The sequence below is a fragment of the Dermacentor silvarum genome, chromosome 4 (assembly GCF_013339745.2).
Source record: "Dermacentor silvarum isolate Dsil-2018 chromosome 4, BIME_Dsil_1.4, whole genome shotgun sequence".
In the NCBI taxonomy this organism is placed as follows: Eukaryota; Metazoa; Arthropoda; class Arachnida; order Ixodida; family Ixodidae; genus Dermacentor; species Dermacentor silvarum.
This window is the reverse complement of record NC_051157.2, coordinates 86,757,466-86,784,627: the sequence shown is the minus strand read 5'-3', so window position 1 is coordinate 86,784,627 and position 27,162 is coordinate 86,757,466. Positions and strand designations below refer to the sequence as shown.

The window sequence follows — 27,162 nt, the reverse complement described above, 5'->3', positions numbered from 1 at the left end:
TCAGACAAAGGATACTTAGAAGGGAGCTGTCAGTTATGGTAAGGGTTTCGTTATTAAAATCTCTAGAGCTCAGGAGGCGTACGGTTAAACGATCATTGTTCCAACATTATGAACGCAGTATAGAACGCGCGTGAGACGATCTCGGTGTTCCTCTCACGATGAGCGAGAACTTTTTTGTTTCGGAGAATACAGCAAGGTATATAAGGGCAGACGCAAACAAAAATTACAAAAAGCACGATGAACGTGCCAGTCTGTTGGCGCGCGCCAGAATGAAACAGATTAATCTAGCTGTGACGACAGATTAATGGCCCAACGTACGCTCTTAGCGCGCAGCGTGCTCAAGGAACGATGCGCCGTTCAGCCATGCATGCATAACACTGGGCCCCCATAGGCTGCATCTACACCTCGATCACCGGTGCTCGCGGCGCGAGTCATGAAAGCGCCAGGTACACGACGCCTTGTCTAAGGGCGGTTGTATCGCGTAACGTTCATTATTAATGACTCTATGCCGTAGCTAGCGCGCACGCATCTCATCATTCTCTCGTGATCACTCAATCACCCGCTGATTTCCTGACCCAAGCACGCCGGTCGCGTTGGGCCGCGGTCCCCAGCTGGAAAGCGTGCACCACGTGCGAGAATTCGTGACCAACTTAGCCCGCTTAAACCTCACGATCTCTAACCGAGATACGCGCCTATATATGCGTCGAGACGGGTTGCATTCGGTAACTATCCGTTTTTCTTCGTGTTAAGGCAACGTGACGGACCTGATTTTATCGCAGGCATGCGGCAACGCGAGAAGATAGAAAAGAAACTCTGTACCTCAGCTTGCGAGGAGGATGGAACGCCGAAACAATGCCATAGCCCTTTAGTGAGACAATAGCCATGGGCGCCACTGCCGGAGATTCCGTTCCCGTAGCGGCCAGTCTATAACGTACAAGTACAGATGCAGAGGCGGCGAGCAATCAGCGGTTTTCTTAAGGCCTTGTCCAAGAAATTGGCACTGACGTTATGCATATCTTTCGTTCTGGTATAGCAATGGGTGGAAAGGCAGGGATAAACAGATGAGTCAGTTGTCTGCGTGAACTCTCAGTCTGAACAACAAACCAGACTTGTCAGCGAAGGCCAGAAGCGAGTCGTACACGGCACCCTTATCGAGTCCGCCCGCTGGTCGAATGCATACCTCGTAATTCATGAATAAATATGTACTGGTACGTACGGGTACTGGTATGTACCGGTACTGCTACTCCCTGCGTCCTTTCACTAACAACCTATAGCGTAGCATCCACTGAAATACCTCGCTGTAGCAACGGTCATTTGTTGACGCCATGAAGTTTCCGCTGACCATGATTCTACAGCTCAATCGGCAACTATAGGTGACGTGAAAGTAACGCCATACATATAATCATACCCTCCCACAAGTCTCGCTCGTCACATTGTTCTTTCACTGGTTTAGGCATTCGGTGCGCAGTACATAAGTGACGTTGCGGAATCGTCGTCACGAAACCACCCTGCAGCCGTGTAAATCGATCCCTCGAAGCTAGCAAGCATAAACGGAAACAAGGAAAAGACGTTTCTCACTTCACGCGCACGCAACAATGCCGCGTTACACGGCCCATTGCATGGTTTATGCCCGCGCTGAACAACCGTGCGAGTACTGCGCAATGGAACGAAAGCAAGAATTCTGAGGTCTCTGCGTCGTAACAACTGGTCATTGAACGTCTACTACAAGGACAACATTTGGGGCACCATAGCCCGAACTAAAACTAAAAGATGAACGAATCTACGAACAGGAAGCGAGAAGACTCTGTGCACAGCCATCGTTCCCTTCCTTCCGCCTGTCTCCGCTTCACTTCCTCTCTTTCTGGCCATCGGCCGATTCTTTACCCTCCATTGTTTTTCAAACATGGCCCCTTTGGCACCTTCAGCTCAACGCCGCACGAAGCAACGCCGCCGCTCGTTTTGTTTCCGCTGCCAGCTTACTCTCCCAACCACCTCTTCCACAATCCTCCCTTCTCCTCGTCGTCTCTGTATGTTTGGTCCGTGCTTCGCGCTGTATGTATACAAACGAACGAACCGACGACTGTATGGCGCTGCGTCGCGGGACCAGAGGCGATATAGATCTCACGCGCGCGCGCCAGTCGCGCCGTCGAGTAGACAAATGACGCGTGAAAGCTTTTCTTTCATTTGTTACCCCTCGTTTGTCGACGGCATCGGACTCGCAGGGGTGTCGAACGTCGCATAGCGCGCGCGTTCGGGCGAGTATGTGCGCGAGATCGCGACGTTCGCGGCACAAAAACGGCGTGTGCCAAACGCGTTTCCGAGCGAGCAAGCGAGCGAACGGCGCTGCGAATATCGCTCAGCTACATAGCGTTTCTCACTCTACGAACGGAGCCGCGAGGCGGATGAATTTATGGGCAGTTTTGGGGGAGCGCCAGCAGCTTCCGTAGCCTTCGCCGCTGCCATGCGGCAGCTTTTGCGGCACGGCTCGGAGCATTTTTGTCTTGCCTATACGTGTATACGCGGTGCTGTGGTATATAACAAAGCGTGCGACCGCCGACTGGCCTTTTTGGTGGTGCTTTCTTTTTTTCTTTCGGCTTTGTTATTGGGCCGTTAACGAAAGTTCGCGCGAGACCCTGGGCCGTTTTAAACTGCAGAACGGGGTGGAAGCGCGTAGTTATATAGGATGGTGGCGAGGGGCCACGACCTCGCGAGAATTTAACTATACGCCGATACATCATCGCCTGTTTTGAACGAACGTCAGAAAAACAGCACGAGAAAAAAAAAGAACCGGGATGTTTAGAGTCGTATTCACGAGGCGTGAGCCGACATTTTCGCGAGCTCCTAGCACGCGTTTTCTCTCGAGCACGAAAGGCAGAGCGATGGAAGGCAGGAACGAAGGCGTTGCCAAACCTGTAGCGACAGAGAGGCGAGACCCGGAACAGCACCGCCCTCTTTCTGCGGCATTCCGTTTGACTGTCGCGAGAATCGTTTTGTTTTTTCGTGGGCCTCTGAAGCGAAACGCCCGAGGCCTTAGCACGCGTTCAATGGGGCGGGAAAAAAAGTGCATGCTAACGTTCGTTGGCCTTCCGCTTACCTCAGTCTTTGAACTGTGGATGATTCGACGGGTGATGCGAGGTTAGGAAATAAATCATAAGTTTATCATTCGAAAGAGACGTGCTATGCAGCTGGCCATGTATGTGGGTTAACGGGCGTGGCTTGCTCCGTGAGAGTAAAACAAAAGACACAAAAAATCGAGGACGTCGTAAACAGTGGCGCCGCCCTCGTTTCGTTGCCGTGCGATTACACGGCGCTAACTCCCACCTCTCGTGCTTCACACGTCGCGAGAGGCACTTACGAGGACACGACGTTGCCGCTCGCCTTTCTTCGGGTCATTTATTTGGCCCGTAAACAAAGGTGCCGCGCTTAACATTTATGCTCAGCGGAGGCTGCTTACTCCCATCGTTCACTTCGTTGCTTGCTTCTGGTTTCTTGTCTTGTCCGCTTGCTTCCCTAGCGGTAAATACTTCTGCGCATGCGTCTTACGTGGCAAGCCTCTGCGGTTTGCCATTTCGAAGCAATAAACCTCCGCGATCCGCGAGTATCAGTCGCCGCGCGCTTTTTTTTCTCTCTCTCTCTCTCTCTTGTAAGTATAACCTTATATTTAGCCCTCACCGCGTCGCCTCACGTGTTATCACCGCCGATAAATGCTGTGGTTCACAACAAGCTTGAAGTATAATCAGCGTAGCAAATGAACGCAACGTTGTGCCTGAGCTGAAAGCTCTACTATTTCTCTGGAGAAGCTGAAGATCGCCATTTTGTTGCGCATGTATAAATGATTAGCGTGAAGGATGAAAAAAAAATGCAGTACAAATTAAGAAAGTATGTGCGAAAAGAATTATTTGCGCTGAAAAAAAAAGGAAGAAAAAGAACTGTCAGCCCTTCCACTATAGGGTGGAGATGGAAGACCAGCGAAGCTGTACTATGGTGGGAATTATGTACTTGCAATTATGACTGTTAAGATGTGATGGTGTAATTGGTTATTTGAACTATTAAAGAATGAGAAATATATATGATCCAGTGCTTTTCATTTATTTAGTGACCACATGCAGGGACCATGGTCGCTACGGTACACCGCCATCGGGTGTACGGCAAAGGTTGGCACGTTCTTCATTAACACGTCACCAACGCCGCGCGCGTTCGGTGCGAACGCGGGCAAAACGCGGCCGCCGTCGACAACAGTTATGCGCGTTGCTGGTGCTGCTCCTCTCCCTCCCTCCCGTGCCCCCAGGGCCTTGGGCGCGACGGAAGAAGTCGCGTTTGCTCTCCGATAACCGCGTTTACATGCATGGATCGAGTCTAGAGAACAGTTTTCTGATTGTTCTTGCCTTTCTATAACACAAACTGTTTACGTTATACATATGATTTGGCTTGTCCAATTTTTACGTTGTGCACATTTTACCTATCGTATTTCATTTTTCTTTTTTACATTTAGTATATTGCCTGTACGCATTGATCATCATACACAGATGCCCTTCCTGTTACGCTACCTGATGCGACTGACAGTGTTGACAAATAAATATTGAAATAAATAATATATTTCAGTGTATTTAGCAGTTCCCAACCAAACGCAGGGCCTGTAACTTGCAATTTTAGAAAGAGCCAGAAAAATATAAAATATATCACATTCCTCGTGGTCTATATAACGCGTAGACCTTCTTATAGTGTTCACAAGCGCTTTACAAAGCCCTCAAATATAGGGACAATAAACAAGTGTATATGCACAAGTGCGACGTTTGATACGATGCTGATATGTGGCGTCGGTGGTCTAAATTTGCTCTAAATGTTGCGGGGGCGACGCGATGAGAGTTGCAGCCACGTTCTCTCAAGATCGATGGCTCCGAAAGTGGCTAATGGATTCGGTGTTGACGTGTTGCGCTTCGCCGCTTCTAGTTAGTATAAACGTCTCTGTTGATTGTTAGTGCGCGGTTTGTCCTTGAACATGGTCCTAGTTACGAAATCTGCTACAAAACGCTGGAACACGGAGTCATTTGCACCCATCGCTTTATGTATAACTCCCAGCTAAAGCCCACCCGCCACAGTGGCTTAGCGTCTATGGTGTTGCGCTGCTAAGCACGAGGTGGCGGGATCGAATCCCGGCGAGCAGGAGGCCTTTCTGTACTATAGCGCGTCGGGAGGCACTGAATGGAATACTAATTTACCGCTTGGCAGGCGTGCGTCCGAGCTATCGAAGGCAGCGAGGGTACTTCTAACGCGCGGTTCGATAGAGCGGTAGTTGTTGCGATGATGACCACACCGGGCTGCGTTCACCGAGATGACGCAACACATGGAGGACGCGCGTTGACATCATTAAACCGTGTGCGCATGCAGTCATGTTGTCCGTTGCTCCAGGTACTTGCGGGTTACGAGCGGCACGTTTCAATTCAACCGCCGCGCTCTATATAGTGCAAGCGCTGAAGCGCCGGGGCAACCGTGACGAACTCAGTGGCTCACTATATACAAACTCGCAACTCTTTACCACTGCATACTTGGTCGGTCGCGCGCGAACCCGCTTCCAACATCACTTGAAGCAGCTTAACCAGGGTGAGTTGGTTCACTGTTGACAAAGAGACAGAGAGATAGAAGGATAAGTGAAAGGTGTAGAATGTTAACCACAAGTGCAGCCCGGCTGCCTACCGTGTTTGCAGTGGGGAAGGGAAAAGCGCTGGAAAAGATTAAGAGGAGAAGGGAAAGTCAAGAGTCAGTGTGCACTGTGTAGAGGCCGACGTATCGCAAATGTCAGCACCGTGTCACAGACCGTCGCTCAGTCCGATTTGTGGCCTCCAACGCCTCTGGCGTGAGTTACCATGGTCCCAAAATACTGTTCAACGAGAAAAGTCTTCCGACTCGCGGGTTTACAGCGATGTCGAGGGCAAGTATTTAATCTCTGAAGGACGGCCAGTACAACAGGAGGTGTACTGCAGCTTCACATAGAACCTCTTCGTCAGCCTATATTTATGTCCACTGCAGGACGAAGGCCTCTCCCTGCGACCTCAAATTACCCCTGCCTCGCGCTAGCTGATTCTAACATGCGCCTGCAAATCCCCTAACTTCATTATCCCACCTAGTTTTCTGCCGTCCTCGACTGCGCTTCCCTTCTCTTGGTACCCATTCTGTAACTTGAATGGTCCACCGGTTATCCATCTTACGCACTACATGGCCTGCCCAGCTCCATTTTTTTCCCGCTTAATGTCATCTAGAATATCGGATTGGCTATCCCCGTTTGCTCTCTGATGCACACCGCTCTCTTCCTGTTTCTTAACGTTAGGCCTAAGATTTTTCGTTCCATCGCTCTTTTTGCGGTCATTAACTTGTTCTCGAGATTCTTTGTTAACCTCCAAGTTCATGCCCCATATGTTAGCACCGGTACAATGCAATGATTATACACTTTTCTTTTCGACGACAGTGGTAAGCTCCCAGTCAGGATTTGACAATGCCTGTCGTATGCACTCCAACCCAATTTTATTCTTCTGTAAATTTCCTTCTCGTGATCAGGGTCCCCTGTGAGTAATTGGCCTTGATAGACGTACTCCTTTACATACTTTAGAGGCTGACTGGCGGTCCTGAATTCTTGTTCTCTTGCCAGACTATTGAACACTATCTTTGTCTTCTGCGTATTAACCTTCAAACCCACTCTTACACTTTGTCGGTTAAGGTCCTCAATCATTTGCTGCAATTCGTCCCCATTGTTGCTGAATAGGACAATGTCATCTGCGAACCGAAGGTTGCTGAGATATTCGCCGTTGATCCTCCCTCCTAAGCCTTCCCAGTCTAATGGCTTGAATACTTCTTCTAAGCATGCAGTGAATAGCATTGGAGAGATTCTGTCTCCTTGCTTGACCCCTTTCTTGATAGGTAACTTTCTACAAGCACCAGAACCGCTTGCTGCTCAGTATATAGACAAAGATGGAGGTAGAGAGATACATTTATTACGGCCCCTCTGTTTGGGGCTACTATGGGTGTTGGGGTGATGGTGAGAGGTGTTGAGGTGGAGGGAAAACGGGGTTATGCTGGGACGTAAATGGCATCGGCTCTTGATTGGGCTTCGTCCGTTTCATTTGCACAAGGACGGAGACAGAAACGCTATACCGTATAGCGTCCGTGTGTGTGTTCCTCTGTCTCCGTCCTTGTCTAGTGCGTGCTGCAAAAAGGTTATATGACATCTCGATCTAGCGAGTGCACAAATTTATCGTTATTGCTATTTCAGTCTTACATAGCCGGATGTTTTCAAAGTATAACACTGTAAAATTTAAGCACATACGTGCCATGATCTCTCTTCAGAAATAAACTCGTCCCGCCCGTCGCGGTCATCCAGAAAAAAATCAGGGCCTGTATTCGAAAGAAGCTCCTATGCAAGTATTGTTCGTAAGACAAAATTCCAGTCAATCATGAGGCTAGACGAATCAATAGCGAAGGAAGTCAGTCAATAGCGAAGAGCACTTACGAACGGGAAGCTATGTGAATTCGGACCCAGAACCCGTAGTCACAGAATGTTCGTAAGAGCAGATCCCAGCCAATCGTGATCGTGTTCATACTTTAGCGAATATCGCCATAGCCAATGACAAATAACAGCTCTCACGTACGAGAAGCTTCGTGAATTCGGCCCCGGGTTTTTCTGACGTATCTGTAAAAAAAAAAAGAAAAAAAACAGAGTGAGTATGTTTGACGTACTCCCGTAACTACCGGGTGAGCTACAATAAATTCCAACGACTAATCTTTCGCAACTGAAGCAAAAGCCTTTCGTAAAACAACGACCGTTTCCTGAGCTAATCTCGCTGCAGTACAAGGTTCGCACCAGAATAATTTATCACCTATACGGATAATAAGCACTATCGGTGAGCAACCTCACCAATACGTCATCACGTGCGCCTTACACGTCATTGACACTTAATAATCCCAGATTCATTACGGAATACTGCTTAAGGGGGAGGAGAGGTTATGTTGCGCACGTTCTTTAGTCAACTCATTTTACGATGGGTGTGCTCACTAACCGTTAAGCATCGAGAAAGGCGGAAGGCGCGCCTGCGTGAACGGTTCCTGTATGCTGTCCTTGTTCAGCGAATAGTGCCTTTCAGCTCGAACAATCGCTAAGCCAGCTGTTCTCTGAAGATCGTTCTTGAAAACAAACTCCTCGACAGCGAAATAACCTTTTTACACCAGCCCAAGTTTGCGCTACGTAAATTGTTTGTCTCAGTTCCAACTGTGAACGCTTGTGATTTGTCGATGTCAGGATTGAAATCAACGGTTGAATCTTCTTTTTTCTTTCTTCCTTTTTTGTTTCATCCCGCAGGTCTCGGCCCCGCTGGCCTGAGCGGCGGCGAACAGTTCGGTCTCGGCCCCGGCCGGAGTCCTCTTCAAGGAGGGGCGGGAGGTCCCGGTGGACCCCCGGGCACCGGAGCCGGCGGCCCCCTGCACCATGGCTTCCCGTTGCCGGCCACCTTCCCGTGGGCTGCAACGGCGAGGGGCAAACCCAGGCGCGGAATGATGCGGCGGGCCGTCTTCTCGGACGCGCAGAGGCAAGGGCTCGAGAAACGCTTCCAAATACAGAAGTACATCAGCAAGCCGGACCGCAAGAAGCTCGCCGAGAAGCTGGGCCTCAAGGACTCCCAGGTGAGCTGCTTTCTGCGCGAGCGCGCTGTATTAGACTATTTGACGGAAGCGTTGGAGTGCCGCCATCTTGGGCTGTTAGTGCTGTCATTTTCTGTATGTAATAACATACACCTTACTACTGGAGGTTTGTATGCATGAAAACGGTTGTACAGATGCGTTCGGTTGCGCGATCATGTCGATTTAATTTCAGTGCGCAGGAAATTGAAAAATTATTCGTGTAACAAGGCACGAGATGCGGCTCCTATCGATTGAATCGTCTATAAAATTGTCTATAATCAGAGTTGCGTTTTATGAATTCCCAGTGTGTTGTACGTATGGCGTACACGGTTGCACGCAGCTACCCGAATGTCGTCCAGTCCAGCAGAGATGCCCGCGTAGACTTTTTACTCGCAGCGCAATTGGCTACTGCCAGAATCTTCTATGCGTCATTGCTGCCGATGGCATGAGAATCCCGCACGTTTACCAATATTGTCGCGATGAAAGGCTTCAGACACTAGGAGAATGTCTTTAATGGATTTGCACTGTCGCTATCATGTGCATTACGTTGTCCTGCTCCTGTTTCTTTCTTCTCACTCACCGATCGTCGTATTCGTCTTTCAATGCACCAGTTCTTCTCAACCCGTAACATGACGTGGCAGCACGCATGACAGATGTGGGCAGACTGCTTGATAGCGTGTGGTGCCATCAAATGGTTTCCTCATCTACTTGTCCGCCTTGAGTAGGACGGCGAGTCCTCTTAAAAACCAATGTCCCTCACGAATGGTTTCGTGAGACCTGGCCATACTTTATTAGAGTGTACTTACATTTTGCTAGTAAACTAATCACCCCTTTGTTGGGAAGAGTGCCATTATTTTTTAATCCTCGACAAATTTGTCCCTGCACAGCCCGACGAATCTGACAGTCTCACAACTTTCACATGTACCATCGAATTCTATGCCCAACTTGTTCAGGCGCTTTGCGGTCTTTACGCCTAACTGCAGCCCAATCTCTTTGCATCGCCACCTTTTCATTAGCTTCCTTCGCCGCAATATTCATGCCTTCGTATACTCTCTCCGAAACAAACCACGCGAAGCTCGCGTATCCGCTTCGGCCACCATCTGCTCCTCACGCATGCGATCACCGAGGCTGGGCGGGCGCGTAAAATGCCTGCTCTCTCCTCTCTACACTGGCGAGCTCGCCAGCAAGCTCTCTGTACAAGCAGCACGCGAAGTCGCTCGCAAGGCGGTGGCGGACCCTAAGCGGCGTGAAACGAGAGCTCGCGCACGACTCCCACACGGCAACCACACCACCGCCGCCACCACGCACGGAAGTTCAAGGCAAGGGCCACGTACTATGCATGCCGTTCATTGCATGGAAGCGAGCTGTGTAAGGCTCACACCGCCGCCAAGCACGGGAGTCGGGTGGGGGCGCATTTTATTACGCCTCGGCCGCCCGCCTTCTTCCGAGCGGTGCTGCACGCACACTCCCACCTTGTTCTCCAGCTCGCCACCGCGCCGCTAGGGACGATGATGGCGATGATGGTCATCGTGCACGGCAGGCATGATCTCGGCGTGCGCGCGCGCCGCATCTGCCCGGCCGATGTAACTCTATTCCGCGGTGGGTGGGGCAGCTCGCGTCTCTCGCGATAGATGGCGTGCCTGCGCCCGACACCGGCAGGCATCGGCGCACATCACAGGTGGGTGCGGATGCGCCGGGAGGAGGCATACGATGCACTAAAGGATAGATAAATGTGTATGGGAGGCAGGGGAGGTAAAACGTAATGAAGACGTCAGAAAGAAACAAAGGTAGCTGAAGTGAGGCGTAAAATGAAAGAGAGAGAGAAGAACGAGCTTGCTGCTGTTTTCAGATGACTAAAATAAGCGGAGAGTGTTAAGAGCAGGAGCTGCGTGCCTAATAAAAACTGGCTACAGAAAGAAAATTGGGCCATGTAACTAGCATAGGCAACATATGCACTAGTCGCATCTCTCGCGCATGACACAGAAAACGTAGAGGGGGGAGGGGGGGGGGGGGGGGAGATGATGCACTGTAAAATTGTGCTGCTATGCACTACACACTTACCGATGGTTGCGGGAGATTGAAAACAACAATGACGTGTATGCTCGCCGGCCAGGCGCATGTGCGCGGACGGTGTATAATCTCGGAGTTCTCAGACGCCCCGGCTATACATAACCCGGGCGCTCGATGAAGACATTAAAGTCGGGTAACACCTCCGCCATAATTCATGCCGAAAAGCTCGGTCGCGCGCGAGTACGCGTCAGAGAGAGAGAGAGAGAAAGATGGCCGACCCCTTTCGCTCATCCTTCTTTGCTTTGTCTTCCTGGCTTCTTTTCTTTTTACACCTTCCGCCCTGTTTCCGCTGAGGCTGCACTACACGCTCTGAGCAATGCACAAAAAAACATAGGCAACGCGAGGCGCCCCGTACGATAGCCCCTCGTATCTCACCGTACTCCGAGCGCTTCCCGTTCCTCAAGCTCAGAAGACAAAGAAGAAAAAACACCCCCGAAAGAAAGATGGAGCGCGAACGAAGTACCAGAGCGCGCAAGACCACGTCGCCTTCACGAGGAAGGAAGGCACTGCAAACGCTATAGGCTGCCGCAAGAACTGCTGCTGCTGCGTGCTTGCGGACCAAGAGGGAAGTAAGCAGGCAGGCGTGGAGGTGGTGGTGTTGGGGGGGAAGGGGAAAGGGGGCTTGGCCGCGCACGATCGCCTTCCTCCTCCTCAACGACACTATATAACCGAAAACCTGCCGCGGCGAAGCGCTGCTTGCCCCGAGCCCTCTCGATCCACACCCCTCGGTCCGCTGCGGCGGCGTTACAGATGCCCCCGAGAAGCCCATAAATATCCGCGATAAGGCCATCCGTCGCTTCACGGGGGCGGCGGCGAAAACCGCCCACTTTCGCGGCGGCCGCCGCTGCAGCCTACTCGTCGCACGGCGACGGCGGCTCCGTTGTTTCTCTATACGGCGCAACAGCAGCAGCAGGCAGCGCCACAGAGAACAGGGCTGCGCGCAGCGGCGGCGGCTCGACGCATTAACGAGGGAGCATCCATCCGTAAGGAGGTAGAGGGGAAGGGGGAGGGGAGGGGTTGCTGCGGCGCGCACACATCCATCTATGTGTATATATATATACAGCGCGTGCACGCGCGTTCGCACGCACGGCCGAGACAGTATAGTGTATATCTAGCCAGTGGGTCGCCCCGCCGTCTTGTGTTCCGATCACTCTTGGCGCGTCTTAATCTATCGTCCTGGTCCTTTCTTGAAGCCGCCTCCTCCTCCTCCTCCTCACCGCTCGGGCTTGTTATTAATGTAGTTGTTTATGGCCCGCTTCCTCACTCTTGTACTCATTTCTCGCCCCCTTAAGAATTTTTACAGCTTCTTCATCTGGTCGAGACGACCCTGTCCGGACAAGAGCATGATCACGCCCAGAGGGCGTTTGTTCCGCAGCTGCATAGCGATCTGCATACTATATACTGTAGTTCTATCTTCATCGTATTTTCTTTTTTTTTTCCTTCCGGGCTTATTTATGCGCCATCTGAAGCCTGACTGTGGCGTTGCCTCTCACGTCGTTTTCTTTCCTTCGTGCGTCGCTTTATGCGTGTCGAACGGTTCCTAAATGGGGGGCCATCGATGTCGCGAACACGCCAGCCGGACCACTTAACGCCGCCACTACGAGTGCATCTGGCGCTCTGTCGGCGGTTATTGTATACAACGGAATGACGAATTACAAAGCTCCGAGGAATTTCAGGCGCATGCGCTTGCGTCGAAATCAGCGTAAGAACAAGCGGAAAGAAGAAAGCAGTGAACAACACAAATGCCGCTTACTTTTCAGCGCTTGTTGTCCGTTTCCTTTCTTCATCTTTTTAATCACTGTTTTTTTTCTATTCTATCAGTTGCGATTTTTGTTACAATCATGGATGTACACCAACATGCATAGTTTTGAAGCGCTGACTCCGTGCAAAAACAGAGAAGGCAGGGAGGTCAACCAGACGAGCGTCCGGTTTGCTACCCTACACTAGGGGTAAGGGAAAGGGGGAAGAGAAAGAGAAAAAGAGTGACAGAATGAGTACACGTGGGGCGATGCACAGTGGTCTCTTAAACCGGTGCACTTCATGTAGTGTACTAACATTTGTTATAGTGAGGCATAAATTAATAAAAATAAAAGCCTCTGCCCAGAGAAGTATATTTTAAAACAAATCGTACTGTTCTAAACATATTTTTTCGCTGTATATAAGGGGCGCAGTTCTCAAACTACTGTCCGCGGACCGCTAGGGGTCCACGGGAGCTGCAGTGATAACTTGCCATTTACGATCGGAATCTATTCAATGAGGTTATGGTCCGACGAGGTATTCAGTCATGTGAACATGTGATTTGCGCGTTGATTTCCATCTATTCGGATACGAGAAGCAAGGTTGTTGCCTCGCAAGAGTGGTGGCTACGTCTTTCACGAACACAATCTGATATGATCACCCTCTCACTCCATATACAGCATTAGTCCCCGCTGATGCTGTAGACGTCCAGAGAGAAACAAAACGCCTAAGACGTAACTTTTGTAGTATAAATACAGCATTACAAGGAACGATATTCTTTTTCATTCTCAAGGTTGGGGAAGTTGCATAAAAGGGAAAGTTGGCATCCACTGCATGCAATGCTGTGCGAGGTTCCGAAGTTTCAAGGTTCAAAGCAAGACTTTCTTGCTTTCTAAGTAATTTCCTTCGGAGCTTCCAGCTGCGAGTTGGTTCCAACTGTATATCTTTCTTAACGTGATTTTAATTGTCGACGTATGCTTTTTCATGACAAGATAAATAGGAAGAACTCGAGGCCTTACGACGCCTGATGAACTGCATCACGGCGTATGCTTTTCCATGACAATATGAATAGGAAGAACTCGAGGTCTTAAGACTCCTGATGAACTGCATCACGGAAATCATATACGTAACGCAGGATTCAGTGAGGGAAGTTCAAATGCTGTTTTGTTTCTTCATGCCATGATCAATGCTATCTACGCTCCGGCGGTGTGGTGGATCCGGGGACCCAGTGCCCGAAGGTGTTACCGAAGATGTTACCGAAGGTGTTACAGAAGGTGTTACCGAAGATGTATACCGCTGCGTGAAATCCGCCACGTGGGCCTGAATGCACCTGTTCGTGCCCTGCTTTTTGCGCCACCAGTGCTGACGCTGGGCCCGCTGGTGCTCTGTCAGTGTGTCTCCTCTTTGTTTCCCGTTTCTATCGCGCTAGTGAGATGAATCCTTAAAGTACTAATCGACCAAAATGTCTTGCAAGGTGTTCAATGTAATCGCTGGGGATGCATGTTATCTAGGAATGTAATAACTGGTGCAAAAATAAATAGTAAGCGTTACACATAAGGATGGTTTCAGTGTTATCTATCCATCCCAAGCGTATAAACGAGGATATCGCATCAACCGGATCACGAAGATCGCGTTATACTTTATGTCTCAAGGTGGAGAGCGCCCAGTGGTCACGACATCGTGTGGAATTGACAGCAGAATCCATAAACGCCTGCCCAATGTGTCAAGGAGTTGGTGATGCGTGAGCCTGTGACGCGTGATAAGGTCGCCGCTCTGGGAAGAATCGAGTCTTGCGAAACCTGTCAAAGTGCGGCGTCAATTGCTATTTCTCGGCCGCGGACACCTTACTCCACACCAGTGTTCATGGTTTACACTATAAAAGACCGGTAATTACCGGTATAATGTTTCCGATCACCTGGACACAAGCGATTTCCAGACCTCCCCGATTTTCGTGTTCGAAGCCTGTAGAAATTAATAAGTGAGAATAAAATGAAAAAAAGAAAACGCTATTTGGTCGTGACAGCCCTCAAAGCACAGTGCGTCAGCTCGTTCCTTTGTCTCCCCGCCTTTCGGATGTCTCAATTCAGCGCTCTCCACCCGAACAACGAAGAGGGGAGCTTCGATCGAGACAGGGTGCGTGACCCTGAGAAGAGAGCCCGTCCCGTGCCCCATATCAACTCTCCCTTCCTTCCGCCCTGTCTGTCCCCTCGCTAATGCGCCGTTCCGGAGAGAGCAGGCTTAATTAAAAACGCGACAACTGGAAACAAAGTCGGGGCGTGGTTTTTAAGCAGTCGAAGGACAATCTTGCCATCACTCGTTCCACCCTCCCACCCCCTCCCCGTTCTTCGGAGTGGTCTTTATAGACTATTTCTTTCTTCCTTCAGCTGGCTCCTCTTGTTCACGCTTGTTATGCCGCAGTACCTTCTTTTTGCGTGTTCTTTTCTACTTTTGCTTTTCATGCTAATTGGCTTTTTCCCCCTCACGCTCCTCGTACCTAAGATAGCTTTGTCTTTGTTTTAAGGGCATTCTAAGCCGACCGCCTTTGCAACAGTCCTTCCCCCCTCCCTTCGTTCTTTCTGCCCGCTTTATTTCTCATCTCGGTCACGTGCTCGCGTGCCTGCAGAAGCTCTTGCGTGCGCACCACACAGGGGGATTTTCTCCCACTTCGCTTTCGCGTATATCCAGTTGGCATACGGTGCAGCTGACCAAAAAAGCAGTGACTTTACAAAAAGAAAAAAAAAGAAAAGAAAGAAAGGCAGTGAAGTTCGACATGCATGGCCCACAAAGTTTTTGGAGCAGGGGGGGGGGGGGGGGGGGTAAGCGCGAGGGGTGCAGTGTGTGCGGGCGAGTGCGGTAAAGGTTACAAGAGAATGGAATTAAGTGTAAGAAAAAGAAAGAGAGAGATAGAGAGAGAGAAAGGAAAAGGTGAGCCAGGGATGAATCCTGCGAATCGCCATTAACGTCTTTATTGCGGGGCGTCACTGATGCCGTTGGGAGATCGACGGCTGTGGCGGCGCGGTGTTCCGGGAGGACTATTTATTAGTTCTCGCGTTTCGCTTAATTGCCTCTCCCCGCTCCGACTACAGCGTCGCACGCAACGAGCTTGGTAGCAGCTTCGAGCACCGCCGTACGTGAGCACGCACTTGCCGAGTACACACGCCTCCGCGCAGCTCTCGATCGCACAACGTAGGCCGAAGCTTCCAAGATTCACGGGAGCGAAGACATTCGCCTATAACTTTGGGTCCTTCGCCCGTCGACGTGTGTACCGCGTTTCCTTGTCGTTCTCTCTATTAATAAGTACAGGAACTTCTCGAAATGAGCGCCTCCTTTAAAGCCGTGGAAGGCAGTAGTGCTAGCATAGGATTCGCACATAAAGATGCGTGGTGTGACATTTGGCTGAATAATAGAAAACATCTGTCCTTCTTGCACTTGCGAATTCATTTGTTTTGCAAAAGTCATTTTTGCTTGCTTGCCCGTGAGTAACTTAAAGAAACATTCGTCACAGCTGTCTTCTCTGCAGTAAGAGGCGCTCTGGGGGAAAGCCCGCTCGTGTGGGCGCGCGTGTGCTTGTATGACGAGGCACAAGTTCATTGCCGTTTTCTCGTTCGTTTACTTGCTTGCTTGTTTCCTTTTATTGCGATAGCAATTATATGGACACTTCAACCGGATTTCTGCTGTCGCCGTCGCCGTGAGGTTCCGTATAGATAAAATCTTCGCCGCGCGCCGTATGCCCGAGCGGAAGCGTGCGGGGACGCGCGCTATCACGGAGAGCGAACGCACTCAATCTCCCACGCGCAAGCAAGGAAGCGGGAAGCCAGCGCCGGAGGGAGCGGGGGGGAGGGGGGGGGGGGGGGCACTTCTACTTTGCCAACAACCGCGCTCGTCGCTCGCGGGGGGGGGGGGGGGGGGCACTTTTACTTTGCCAACAACCGCGCTCGTCGCTCGCCCGCACCGTCTCTTATCTCGACACGGCTCTGACCTTTATGCACTGTGCATTCGCCGCTCAGTTTCTGTTGAAGCGATAGACCGCACGTACCTTCGCCCGCTGCAGCGTATGGGCTTGCTGCCAGCGTTTTGACAGTCGTTGTGTGCAGTCATTCAGTGTGATCTATTCATGTGTTGTTCCTTTTTCTTTTAATGCTTGCATATATTTGAAACCATTGTTGTCGTCTCACCTAAAAATTTTGACATGTAACGCTCGGTGGCTCGAAAAAGAAAAAGTGATTGCTCGGATGAATTGTGTGCGGCTTAGAAGTCATTGCAATCAACTGGTTCGTGATTGGCAAGGATAGGTAAAGTTCACAATGAGAGAGAAAACGGCCTCTCAAATGGAACTCTCAAAACCCAAACTCTAGCTTTTTGGCAAGCTCGGTGCTAATACGGAAGTATACCACTCTTGAGTACTACATAAGTACTAGACTCACTGCATGCCACAGAAACAGAGTACCTTTCTGATCACAAGTGTCCGCCCGTCGTCTATACTGCGGGTCACCTTCGGCTTAAGAGGCTTCATCAGCATCTCGGCCTAAACTCGGTAAGCTCATGTCGTGAAACGCACAAAGCGATTAACCTTTTTGGCTAACACCGTGGTGCTCATTTGGAGGCCTGGCGCATCACGCACTGGCACACTCTGGCGCTGACAGCTAAAACCGAAGAACAAAACAAATCCCATCACCCACTCCCATGCCAGCACCCTTTCGCGGCCGCATCGCGCTGTAGCGCGGCGCTTACAGCCGCGTCCGATTACACGAGTTTATGGCTCGTTGCCACCATTTAACATTATGAAATACCTCCACTTGCGTGCGCCCGCACACACAGACACTCGCGCACGCGCCGAAGGCGTCCGATCATCGATCGACGCGTGTTCGTGCGTGCGCGGTCTTTTATTGGTGGCTGTAGGGATTGCGCGCATACCCTATCCGTTCGTTGCATCGTAACACGCCCGTTAGCCCGCTCACTCGGTCGCTCTCGAGACTCAGTGGCAAACAACAACAAAAACAAGCGACGCGCAGGCCTGCGCGGCGCATAATGCATGCAAACCATAGCACGCTCCGATAGAGCCATCAGAGAGCCTCGCGTCAAAAATGAAAAGAGAAAGGGACTTCGCCGTGATTTAGCTCGCGCCAATAAGCATTAATGCATTAACCTGGAGCCCCGAAAAAAATTCCGCCTGTGAGATCCTATCCTTCCTGCCTGCTTACCCTATTCTCCTCGCTCGGAAAGCAACACCCATTTCCATTCGACTCTTGTTTTATCTGTTACTCCTCGGCCGTAGTCGTAAATAAAGCCGTACTGATTTTCACCGCCCGAGCTATATACTTCTACACGTAAAGAGATGCCTCGTGCGCGCGCTCGCGGGAGCTCCGGTTCTCCACACGTTGCCTTCTTATCCAATCCGCCCTTGTCGTTATTTATAGAGCCCCCCGCATACCTGAGCCATACCCCGGATCACCATGCATGCAAGTTTGCGCTTACAACGAACACCCCCGTATAACGAACACTCAGATGAATGGTAATAAAGACGAGCGCTCGGGGCACTTCGCAATCGCGCACCGAAGTGTGCCGCTGGAAAGGCGCAAGCTGTAACGAATTGGCGTGTCTAAGGCGATATATAGTACATGTATGCAAGTATCAGTATTTCTTTTTCTTCTTTCTTTCTTTTTTTTCCAATTCTTCTCTACCACCAAGAGTCGCCGATCATCGACGTGCCTTAAACGCTGCGCGCTTTTAATTACCCGCCGCCTTGTAGATATATACACGAAACGCCAGCCGGTCGGTCAGGCCCGGCGCGAAGGCCTTCTTTTCCTTCCCGCCCTTACAGCTCTTCTCTCGTTCCCAGCACCGCCGGTGCACGCCCACTGCCATATATTTCTCTCGTCGGTTGAAATCTTACACGCTCGGGAACGCCTCATCACCTCTCCATTTTCGCCGTGTACACGCAAGCGAGCACACTACTCACGCGCTCCGCACGTCAGCAGCGACTATAGGTGTATAGCTTGTTTCTTCGCTGCCGTATCTCGTTCTGGCTATTCCAGCTGATAGATATACATTTCCCCGGCGCGTATAACTTCTTTCGCTATCCTCGGGCATCACGTCCGCCTCGTATATAGCTATATATACGCCGCTGAGTATAGCTTGAAACGTTAAACCTGAAGGTGGGTAACGCCTTCCTGAAAAGGCCATAAAAGCTCGACCGCACTCTGCACGTATGCAGCTTAATTTTCTTGCGTCACGTTGCCCCAACCGATTATATTTACGTCGCCCCCTTATTGAGCAACGCGCTCCATCTCGCCTGACCATCGCTGTATACTACCCTCGAAATCTCGCGCACTGCATCAAGGGAGAATCGTGTCGGTCGTTTTTGACTGCGCGCGAAACCAGTTGAGAAAAATGTGTTTACCGAGAGCCTACTGTACTACGCGCGAAGAAGCACGTATTTGTCCTGAGGATAATGTCGCCGTGTACGCGTTTTGCTCGAGATTTTGTTGATATTCTCTTTCTTTCACTAGGGCAACGCTGGTCGGATCACCGGAAGCATCGCTATTTCTTTTCTTCTGTGTTATTTTTAATGATCTAAATCATCCGTCTGTCGTGCGTAATATCATCTCGGTGCCAGGCGTTTCCTTGCGCGGGCTCGTTCACTGTTATAGCCATCCTCGTAATTACAAGTGACAAACCACCGCCGGCAACACTCTTCGAAACATGTAGATCTTGAGCTTATAGTTGCTTTACTGCGAGCAAAATGCATATTTTATTGGATCTTTAACGGGCATCAAAACCTAGAGTTCTTAATTACTCTCTTGGCTTATAACCGTGGCGTCCAATGAATGCTCGTTTGGGCAGGCTCTCGATCTTTTTGAGCACCGTTTTCTATAACAGTTTTCATGAATAAACTCACTTTCCTGAAAAAGTAATGTCTTTTCGTTCTATGTTTTACCTGCCTTTACAGAGGTACGCGGCGGAGCAGCGTATATCACTCTTCTTTCAGGCAAGGCACCGTAGTTCCGGGAATCGTTCGATCACACCTAGCAGCGTATGAACAAAGTGCGCATATTCTTTTTAATGTGTTATGGGCGTACCTTCCGAATTCTGAGCATACATTGGTCATTGCTTATGCGCTGAGTGTTATTTGAATTTTTCCCGAGGTTATCGTTCTAAAACACGTGCTAGTTTCTTGAAGTCATCACTGTCCAGCCGTTCTGTGTAGCGGAAAATGAGAGACGATGCGGACGCCGTTTGTTAGGCGTTGGCCGTATCTGACACATGCATAGTGAATTGTATAGTCATTTCGATGTAAGGAACACGCGGAATAACTTCGCTGCTGGCCTCGTGCTATCATAACTAAAAGACTGGGGCTGAGAGCATTTTTTTTTCGTAGCGGTAATGTGAGTAGCCACACTTGTAAACCAAGTTAACAGTCAGTTGATTTGACGCTGTCTTCTTCTATCATCCTTTATTAAACGCTATCTCAACAGATTCCTAACCGTTAGATGAATAGTGGGCTCAGGCACTGTAGTTGTGGCTGGACGCGACGACCTAAATGGGCCCAACAGGTTTCCAAAAGGAGGTTTCGAGATACCTCGCTGCGAGATTCGAAGGCGCGATAAAGTATACCCCGAAGCACACTGACTGCACGTATACAGGGTGACGCAACGTGGTTGGGAGCACGCTTTGACCTTTCGCACGCATGCACCCTCGAGCGCGCTGTTGCAGCATGCACGCAAACTGGCATTTATAGCACGGCCGGTCTGAACAAGCCGTCATCATTACAGCGATATGAACCCGCGAAAGCAATAAAGAAAGAAAGAATGGAAGGTATAGCCCGCGAAATGAGACGCGCTAATGTTACCTCAGCTGTGAGCTCGATTACAGACCCTTTATTCTCTTCCTTTCTCTCTTTAGCATCTCGGAAAATATCACCTTCTAATGGCGATCATTTCATATTTATCACCGATGTGTAATGATGATTAAGTGCCCTCGGTTGCACGATTTTTACGTCGAGGCGTTTGCTCCTGGCACGCGTTAGCGGCCACTTAGCTGGCAGGCGGAAATTTTGCGCGCCTTGTCTGCAGGGTGGCGTAAGAGCTGAAATTCTGTTGAGCGACAAACTGTGCAAGGCGCGGCCTCTAATTAGCGCCAAATTGTTTCGCTAAATGCGGCGTCACCGAAACCGCTCCCGCGGGAGTGAATAAAGTTCGTCGCAAGAGGCAGTCCTGTCATGTGCGCGAGCGGAATCGATGAACGTATCGTAGTTCATTCTGTGATGAAGCTACTAATAGTCAATTGTTGAATTCCTAAGGGAACACTCTACTGTATGCTTGGTTTCCTTATATCACTCGGATCACATCGCTTGAGTATTGTATAGTTTGAGCTGCTGGCTTGTGCAGTAGCAACGGTTCATTGTTCACTATAGGACCATGCGATGCCGGGAACGTTCATTGGCCCATCAGCATTTGGCCACGCAAAGTGGTCACCCATGTCTGTCTGTGTTCCCTTTTCACTCTACGGCTTCATTTAAAACACCTTTATCGATAAAATCCAGGGAAAACATGGGGAATGCGGGAGATGGAAATTCAAGACGATGAGCAAACGAGAACAAGTTGAGAGCAGGAGCCAACGTTTCGACAAGTGGACTTGTCTTCTTCAAGGCCTTGAAGAAGACAAGTTCACTTGTCGAAACGTTGGCTCCTGCTATCACCATGTTCTCATTTTGCTCATTTATCTATAAAATGTTACTGCAGACTGTTGTCTTTGCTACAACTGAGCCAATTCCAACCGATTTCTGTTCATACCTGAAACTTGAACTCTGGCATATCTTGCTATAAGATGTTTCTGCCGTGCACAGGTTACACCACTGTGCTTTTTGAGTAATCTTGACTTGTACTCTAAACAGTGATCGCCTCACTTCTTGCACCTTCCGGTGCATTCAGTCCCCATCGGAATGCGGCTACCGCAGTTCGAAAACAAACCCGCCACCACCTACTAAGCATCAGGACGTCATAGCCGCTAAACTACAGGGGCACGTGATCGTGTATTCTGAAGCACTTATATGCTACTTACCGAAATTATGTAGGATATGGTATAAGCGTGACGTGGTTTGCTTTCGTTGATGCCCAAGCGTTAAAATATCCAAATGGCTTCACAGGATACGAACGTTTCGCGAGGTAATCAGAAGCTGGAGTCTAAAGAAATGTTTTTTGGGTCGCATGCCAAGCACCCTCTATATACAGATGCGGGTTTGCATGAACGTTACAGTACGTACACCAAGTTTTATTACCTTAAAGGTTGCGGCTGCGGTGACTTCATTGGAAGCCGGAACCTACACACGTTTTGTCGACATGCATGTGCAGAATGTACATCGCTCAAACATAACTATATTGCAGAAATTGGCACGAGAAGGCACAACTTCCTTAACACTCGCTTCTATTCATTTTATAATTTTGCATGCAATAAGTAATTTTTATTTTCGGCGCGTGTCTGGAGTTCTATTACCAGTGCGGAAAGGTTAGATGTTGTTTCGTCAAATTGGAATGACATATGAAAAGCACGACTGGAAAGGGTAAATACAAACGCGGCTATAGATAAATATGTCTTCTATATGAACGTCGATGCAATATGTACGATTAAAAAGTGGCTCGACGTCATGCGGGTTGTTTCGGTACGACACGCTACAGTGAAACTGATCTCTTTCACCACGCCAACCAACTTCCGACGCAAGTCACCGCAAAACATTTTTTTTCTCGCGCGTGCAAGCCGACATCAAACAAGTAAAATGGCTCGAAATAGCAGAAACAAAAATAAAGGACGCTTCATTACGCGCAGCGTAGAGTCTTCCAAGCATGCCTTCATCCGGCCAGCGATCACAAATAAAAGTGACTCGAGCGATGCGGGCGCGATGCAATCATCGTGCTTTGCCCAAACCTAACCAACCATCGTCGCAGCAGCTGCAACCTTTCGACGCGCACGTACTATAGCTGCATCGCCCGAACCTCACGTACGCTCTGACGAGCATTTCGCGTCCGCGGGAGCCATGAATTAAACGCTTATATCGGCGCTCTTCTTATCTGCATACTGTGTATATAGCGAGCCGCGACACGAGCTTCTTGATGCGAGACTCCATCGACGTTTCCCGTTATGGTATTTTGCAGCGCTGTGTATGCGGTATACTGCGGCCATCAACAGCTTGCGTCGCGTTGATATGCCTCGCGTAACAACTATATAGCTCGCCGCGTATCCACAACTAAAACATGAAAAGCGCCCGAATTTCTTTAGAAATAAGGGAGCGATCGAGCGTACTCGAGCGTTCGCTCCACGTCACTCCGCGGCGCGATCCGGCCGTGGAAAGAAGGCCTTCATCATCGCCGTGACTCTCGCATTCTCTCGATCGCTTCCCGAACTCATTACAGCGCGCTTGGTTAAGCTTCGCAAGGCGAAAGCGGGGCGTCAGCTGCTTCGAGGTGAAATCCGGCCCTTGAAGACGATTATTGCGGGCCTCCTTCTTTCATCGCCCTTATTTGGGGCTTCGCGCGGAAAGGCTCGAGATGCGAGGGGTTTCTTTCGCGAGGTTTAGTTTCCGAAATCTTTCACGCTTTGTGAAGAGGTTAATTACGAAGTTTACAGATTTAGTGCCTGGAAATCGAGAGCGATTTCAATATCGGCACTGCCCTATAACGCGTTCCATTCGAGGATATGGCGTGGATATGAGTGCCAAGTAACCACAATGCACGATAGTGTTAGCGAGTTCGTTAACTTCCGGAATGAAAACTCGCGCCTTATCATCCCTGGTAGCAGTGCTCGTCCTCTTCTATTCCTTGCGTCTGCGTCGAAATCTTTTGCTGAAGCTTCTTTCTCAGATATCGCCTGCAAACTTTTCTCAGCCAATACCGCAATAAAATGTTACCTTTAGATTGAGCTTTCTCATCGTACATATGACAGAAATTCAAGAATTTCTGAGATCATGGAGATATACTGTAACTCTGTCGTAAAATAAAGACATAGTTACCCATAATAAATCGGCATAAAATATTTATTTTATTCATCGCATCTGTGTGGTTTACAGCCTCCATGTGTACATATACTATTTCATCAGTTTCTACAATGTCGCTTGTAACATGTGTATTGACTGTAGTAATACGCTTGCCACAGATTAATTGTTTGCACAAGTTGTTACAACATTTTGTCAGAAATATATGCTTTAATTAAGTATAGGTTGAGGAAAGCGTTTCTTTGCTACCCAGCCACGTACGCAAGTCGTTAAGGCCTACCCGATAGGAGGTTAAGTTTATATGGGCTTTTCTGAGAATTAAAGCATTCTTATTCCTTATTTACGTAGGCCAAAGTGAATATGTGACGTTCAGCCGAATTTCTCCCTTTTTACAACGATGTCTCCTAAAGGGTTGAAGCAGCGTGTTTCGTGGCATGCACATAACCTTGGACTGACTCAAGCGGTAATAGAAACAATTGAAGCAACTAGCCTTCCTAGCCTGCAAAGAAAAAGACCTCATATACAAATGCGAGTTGCACTAACTGAAAGAGATAATCAACTTTAATAACAAGGATGGCTCAATGGCCTAAGCAGGGTAGGAGTCATTGGTGGGGATCTTAAAATAAATCAAGAATCAAAGAAATATGAAATAAAGAACACGATCACAACCTTCAAGTCAAGCTTGACTCGTGCACGAACTCCCATGGAAAGTCTTATAGCTCGCATGACATCGGCCTGAGGTGGTGGCGGGGAGTACCAGATTTCGGGAAATATCTTATCAGAAAGAATCGGTTACCTGGTACCGTGAGTTCATGGATCAAGATAGCCATCCACAGATTTAGTACCATCTGGAAAGGGCCCGCTGAAAGGCTCCGTCATAGTGACACTTCAAGTAAAGAAGGGCCTTTATCTTTCAAACATCCTGTTCGCTACATAATCACCTCAGCTTCACGCGCATCTTTGGCAATACGAACGCTTTTAACACATCCGCACTTCCACAAGCCATCCGCATGTGGAATGATCTTCCCCGATCATATCGCCTCTGATAATAACCTTAACACATTTCGCCAGAAGCTTGAGGTACATATTTTCTGTTAAATAGTGCTGTAACATGGTCTCGTCGTTTAAGTTCTTTTGTTTATTTTGCGATGTGTTGCGTTTTTGTTAGTTTTTTTTCTTCACTTGCACTCAAATGCTCTTTTAGTGCTTATTTCGGAAATGTATTCTGTTGTGCAGCATATATATTTTTTTCTTCACTTGCGTTGGAAACTTCTTTTACATTTTGCAATTTACTCTGTTGCGTTGCGTTTTGATGTTCACTTGCATTGTAACCCTGTTCTATACTAGTTTGCGTGTGCTTTCATTGTATTAAGTAACCCCCCCCCCCCTTACTCAATGCCCTTTGGGCCTGTAAGGTATTTTTAAATAAATAAATAAATAAATAAATAAATAAATAAATAAATAAATAAATAAATAAATAATAAATAAATAAATAGTAGGCCACGATTATTTGCCGGCTCTCACCGAGCTGATTGCAGTTCCTTATCGTTTCATTGTTTGAGAAAGATTAAACTGTCTTTAGTGAGAGTAAGGTATGTGACCGGGCTAGTTTGTGTTCATGTTGATCCATGACGCGATTAACAGCGCAAACTTGGACTTGAGAGAGCAGAATAGTAAATTGTCATTGGTCATGTTCATGTAGACGAATACCTCCAGCTGATGTAGCCCCACACGTCTATAGACGTCTATATAGAGGGACAAATAAGTGATAATTAAAGACACTAAATGTGGCGAAACGTAATAACTGCGCAGTTTTGAGACAAATGTTTGTTCCCAGCGTGCTCCCTCTGCGAGGGACGCAGTGAGCCTCCATCACGTGATCCTACCTAGTACGTCACGCCGACGTCATGCACCGGCCTTTCCGGTGATGGTTATTGAGGTTAAGAACGTCCTGCGGCAAAAAGCGGTCACGCAGCTGTGGCCAACGTCCAAGTAAGTGTGCAGGGCTATCATCATCATCAGCAGCAGCAGCATCAGCAGCCGCCTATTTTGTCCACTTCATGACTGAGGCCTCTCCCAATGAAACCACAGCTATAGTCGTCGCTGAATGCTAGAAATATTACCGCTTCATATTTGAACACTCTACTCCACCTTGAATATTCTCGGAGCACCCGAGAACCGCCTTGCCCGCGGAAGCGTGAAGGAATGCTCGTCATTTCGGGCGAAACGCTCGAAAGGCCAAGAGCCGATATCACCGCGCATTTTCTCGGTGATCTCGACAATATTACCGCGCCAAATGCGTTTCCGCTAGGGGGCACATTTTTGGAGTACGTGGCCGCGATCGGAAGGACCATTTTCGTTATGCAAAAGCCTATCTTTATGATTATGACGCCGATAAATGTGCTATGGGTAGCGGTATTCTCCGTTCGCGTTTGTACTATATATCGGCTCCGAAGAGGCCTAATTTCCATATTTCACTGGAATAATGCGAACGCCATCGCGATCCTAAGGCTCCTGTTCCACTCATTTGCATGTTCGTGTACGTAATGCGTTTCGATGGTAGTAATAATGCGGGTTACGGTGCAGTGCTCCGAAAACGTTTTACGCGATGTATGAAAGAAATTGTAGTTTAGGATTCTAGACTTATTTTGCATGCAGCACTTTTCTTTAAGGTCCACCGTTAGGCGCATTTCACAAGCAGCCGATGAAACCTTGCTTCCTGGAACGCCCCAAATTTGTTTTGCACTAAAGAGCGGTACTTGTTCTGACGTCTATCACTGAGCCTTGATTGTATGCGGTCAACCGCAGGGCGTAATCCAAAATGTGGTTGTAAAGGCCACGTGACCTTGTGCTTAACGTTACTCCCAGTTAATAGAAGGTGTATGGCGGTGAGCGTGCCTCTGAAGTATCTCTTCTCGAAGTTATCACTCTAGGTACTCCGATCTTTCCTTCAGCAGTATTAAACCAGCCAACCCCACTTTTAGGTAAGCTTACTTTTTAGCTAAGCTTACTTTTGCCTCCTACATTGCAAAACCCCGTATACGTGTGAGTGCCCTCGCTACAATGCGCCTAGAAAAGAAATCTCTCGACAGTGCTAGACAGTGTGAACAATCTTGCCTTGTCGAAAAAGACAATCCTAGGACACTGGTACAGGCTGTCCTCCGTCTAAAAAAAAAACTGCGGAGATGATCTTAAAATTAACTCGGGAGAGTCTCCCGCTGATATCGCTAGAGCGCGCTGAGTATGCGAAAGGGTAGTTAAGCGTTGAATGCTATTTATAAACGGCAGCATAAAGTATCGTTTCTTAGTATATTTTTCTTAATTATTTTCTCTCTGTTTGTCTGTTTCTGACAGACGGTTGAGATTTCTGAAAAAAAAGTAGGCACCATTATAGTGATTAAATGTTTGTGTTTAACGACAATTTAATGTAATGAAAATGACCCCAGTACTTAAAGCCGAGCAAGGGTGCAAGGCAGACAATAAAGCATAGAGATGATAAAAAAAGAATAATACTGCCGGACGTATAATAGAGACAATTATCGCAAACTCCATAATACCTATACCATTTTGAAATAAAAGCACGGTTCTTTCGGAGATATGCCATCGGTGGCAATGGCAACCATGGGAGGAGGGGTAATACGAACAATTAGTCGCTATTTAACAACAATAAATAATTAACTTATAGACTTTCAATTTCAGCGGTGGGC

General features: G+C 48.7%; 1 protein-coding gene across 2 annotated transcripts in view; it reads left to right on the top strand.

The window, feature by feature from the left end:
- Nucleotides 1–27,162, top strand: part of LOC119448750 (motor neuron and pancreas homeobox protein 1-like) — a 129,032-nt gene that overhangs the window by 91,091 nt on the left and 10,779 nt on the right. For both annotated transcript variants that reach the window (XM_049665824.1, XM_049665823.1), the window contains exon 4: nt 8,348–8,667. In XM_049665824.1, coding sequence (XP_049521781.1) covers nt 8,348–8,667 — 320 coding nt within the window. The remainder of the gene's footprint in view (nt 1–8,347; nt 8,668–27,162) is intronic.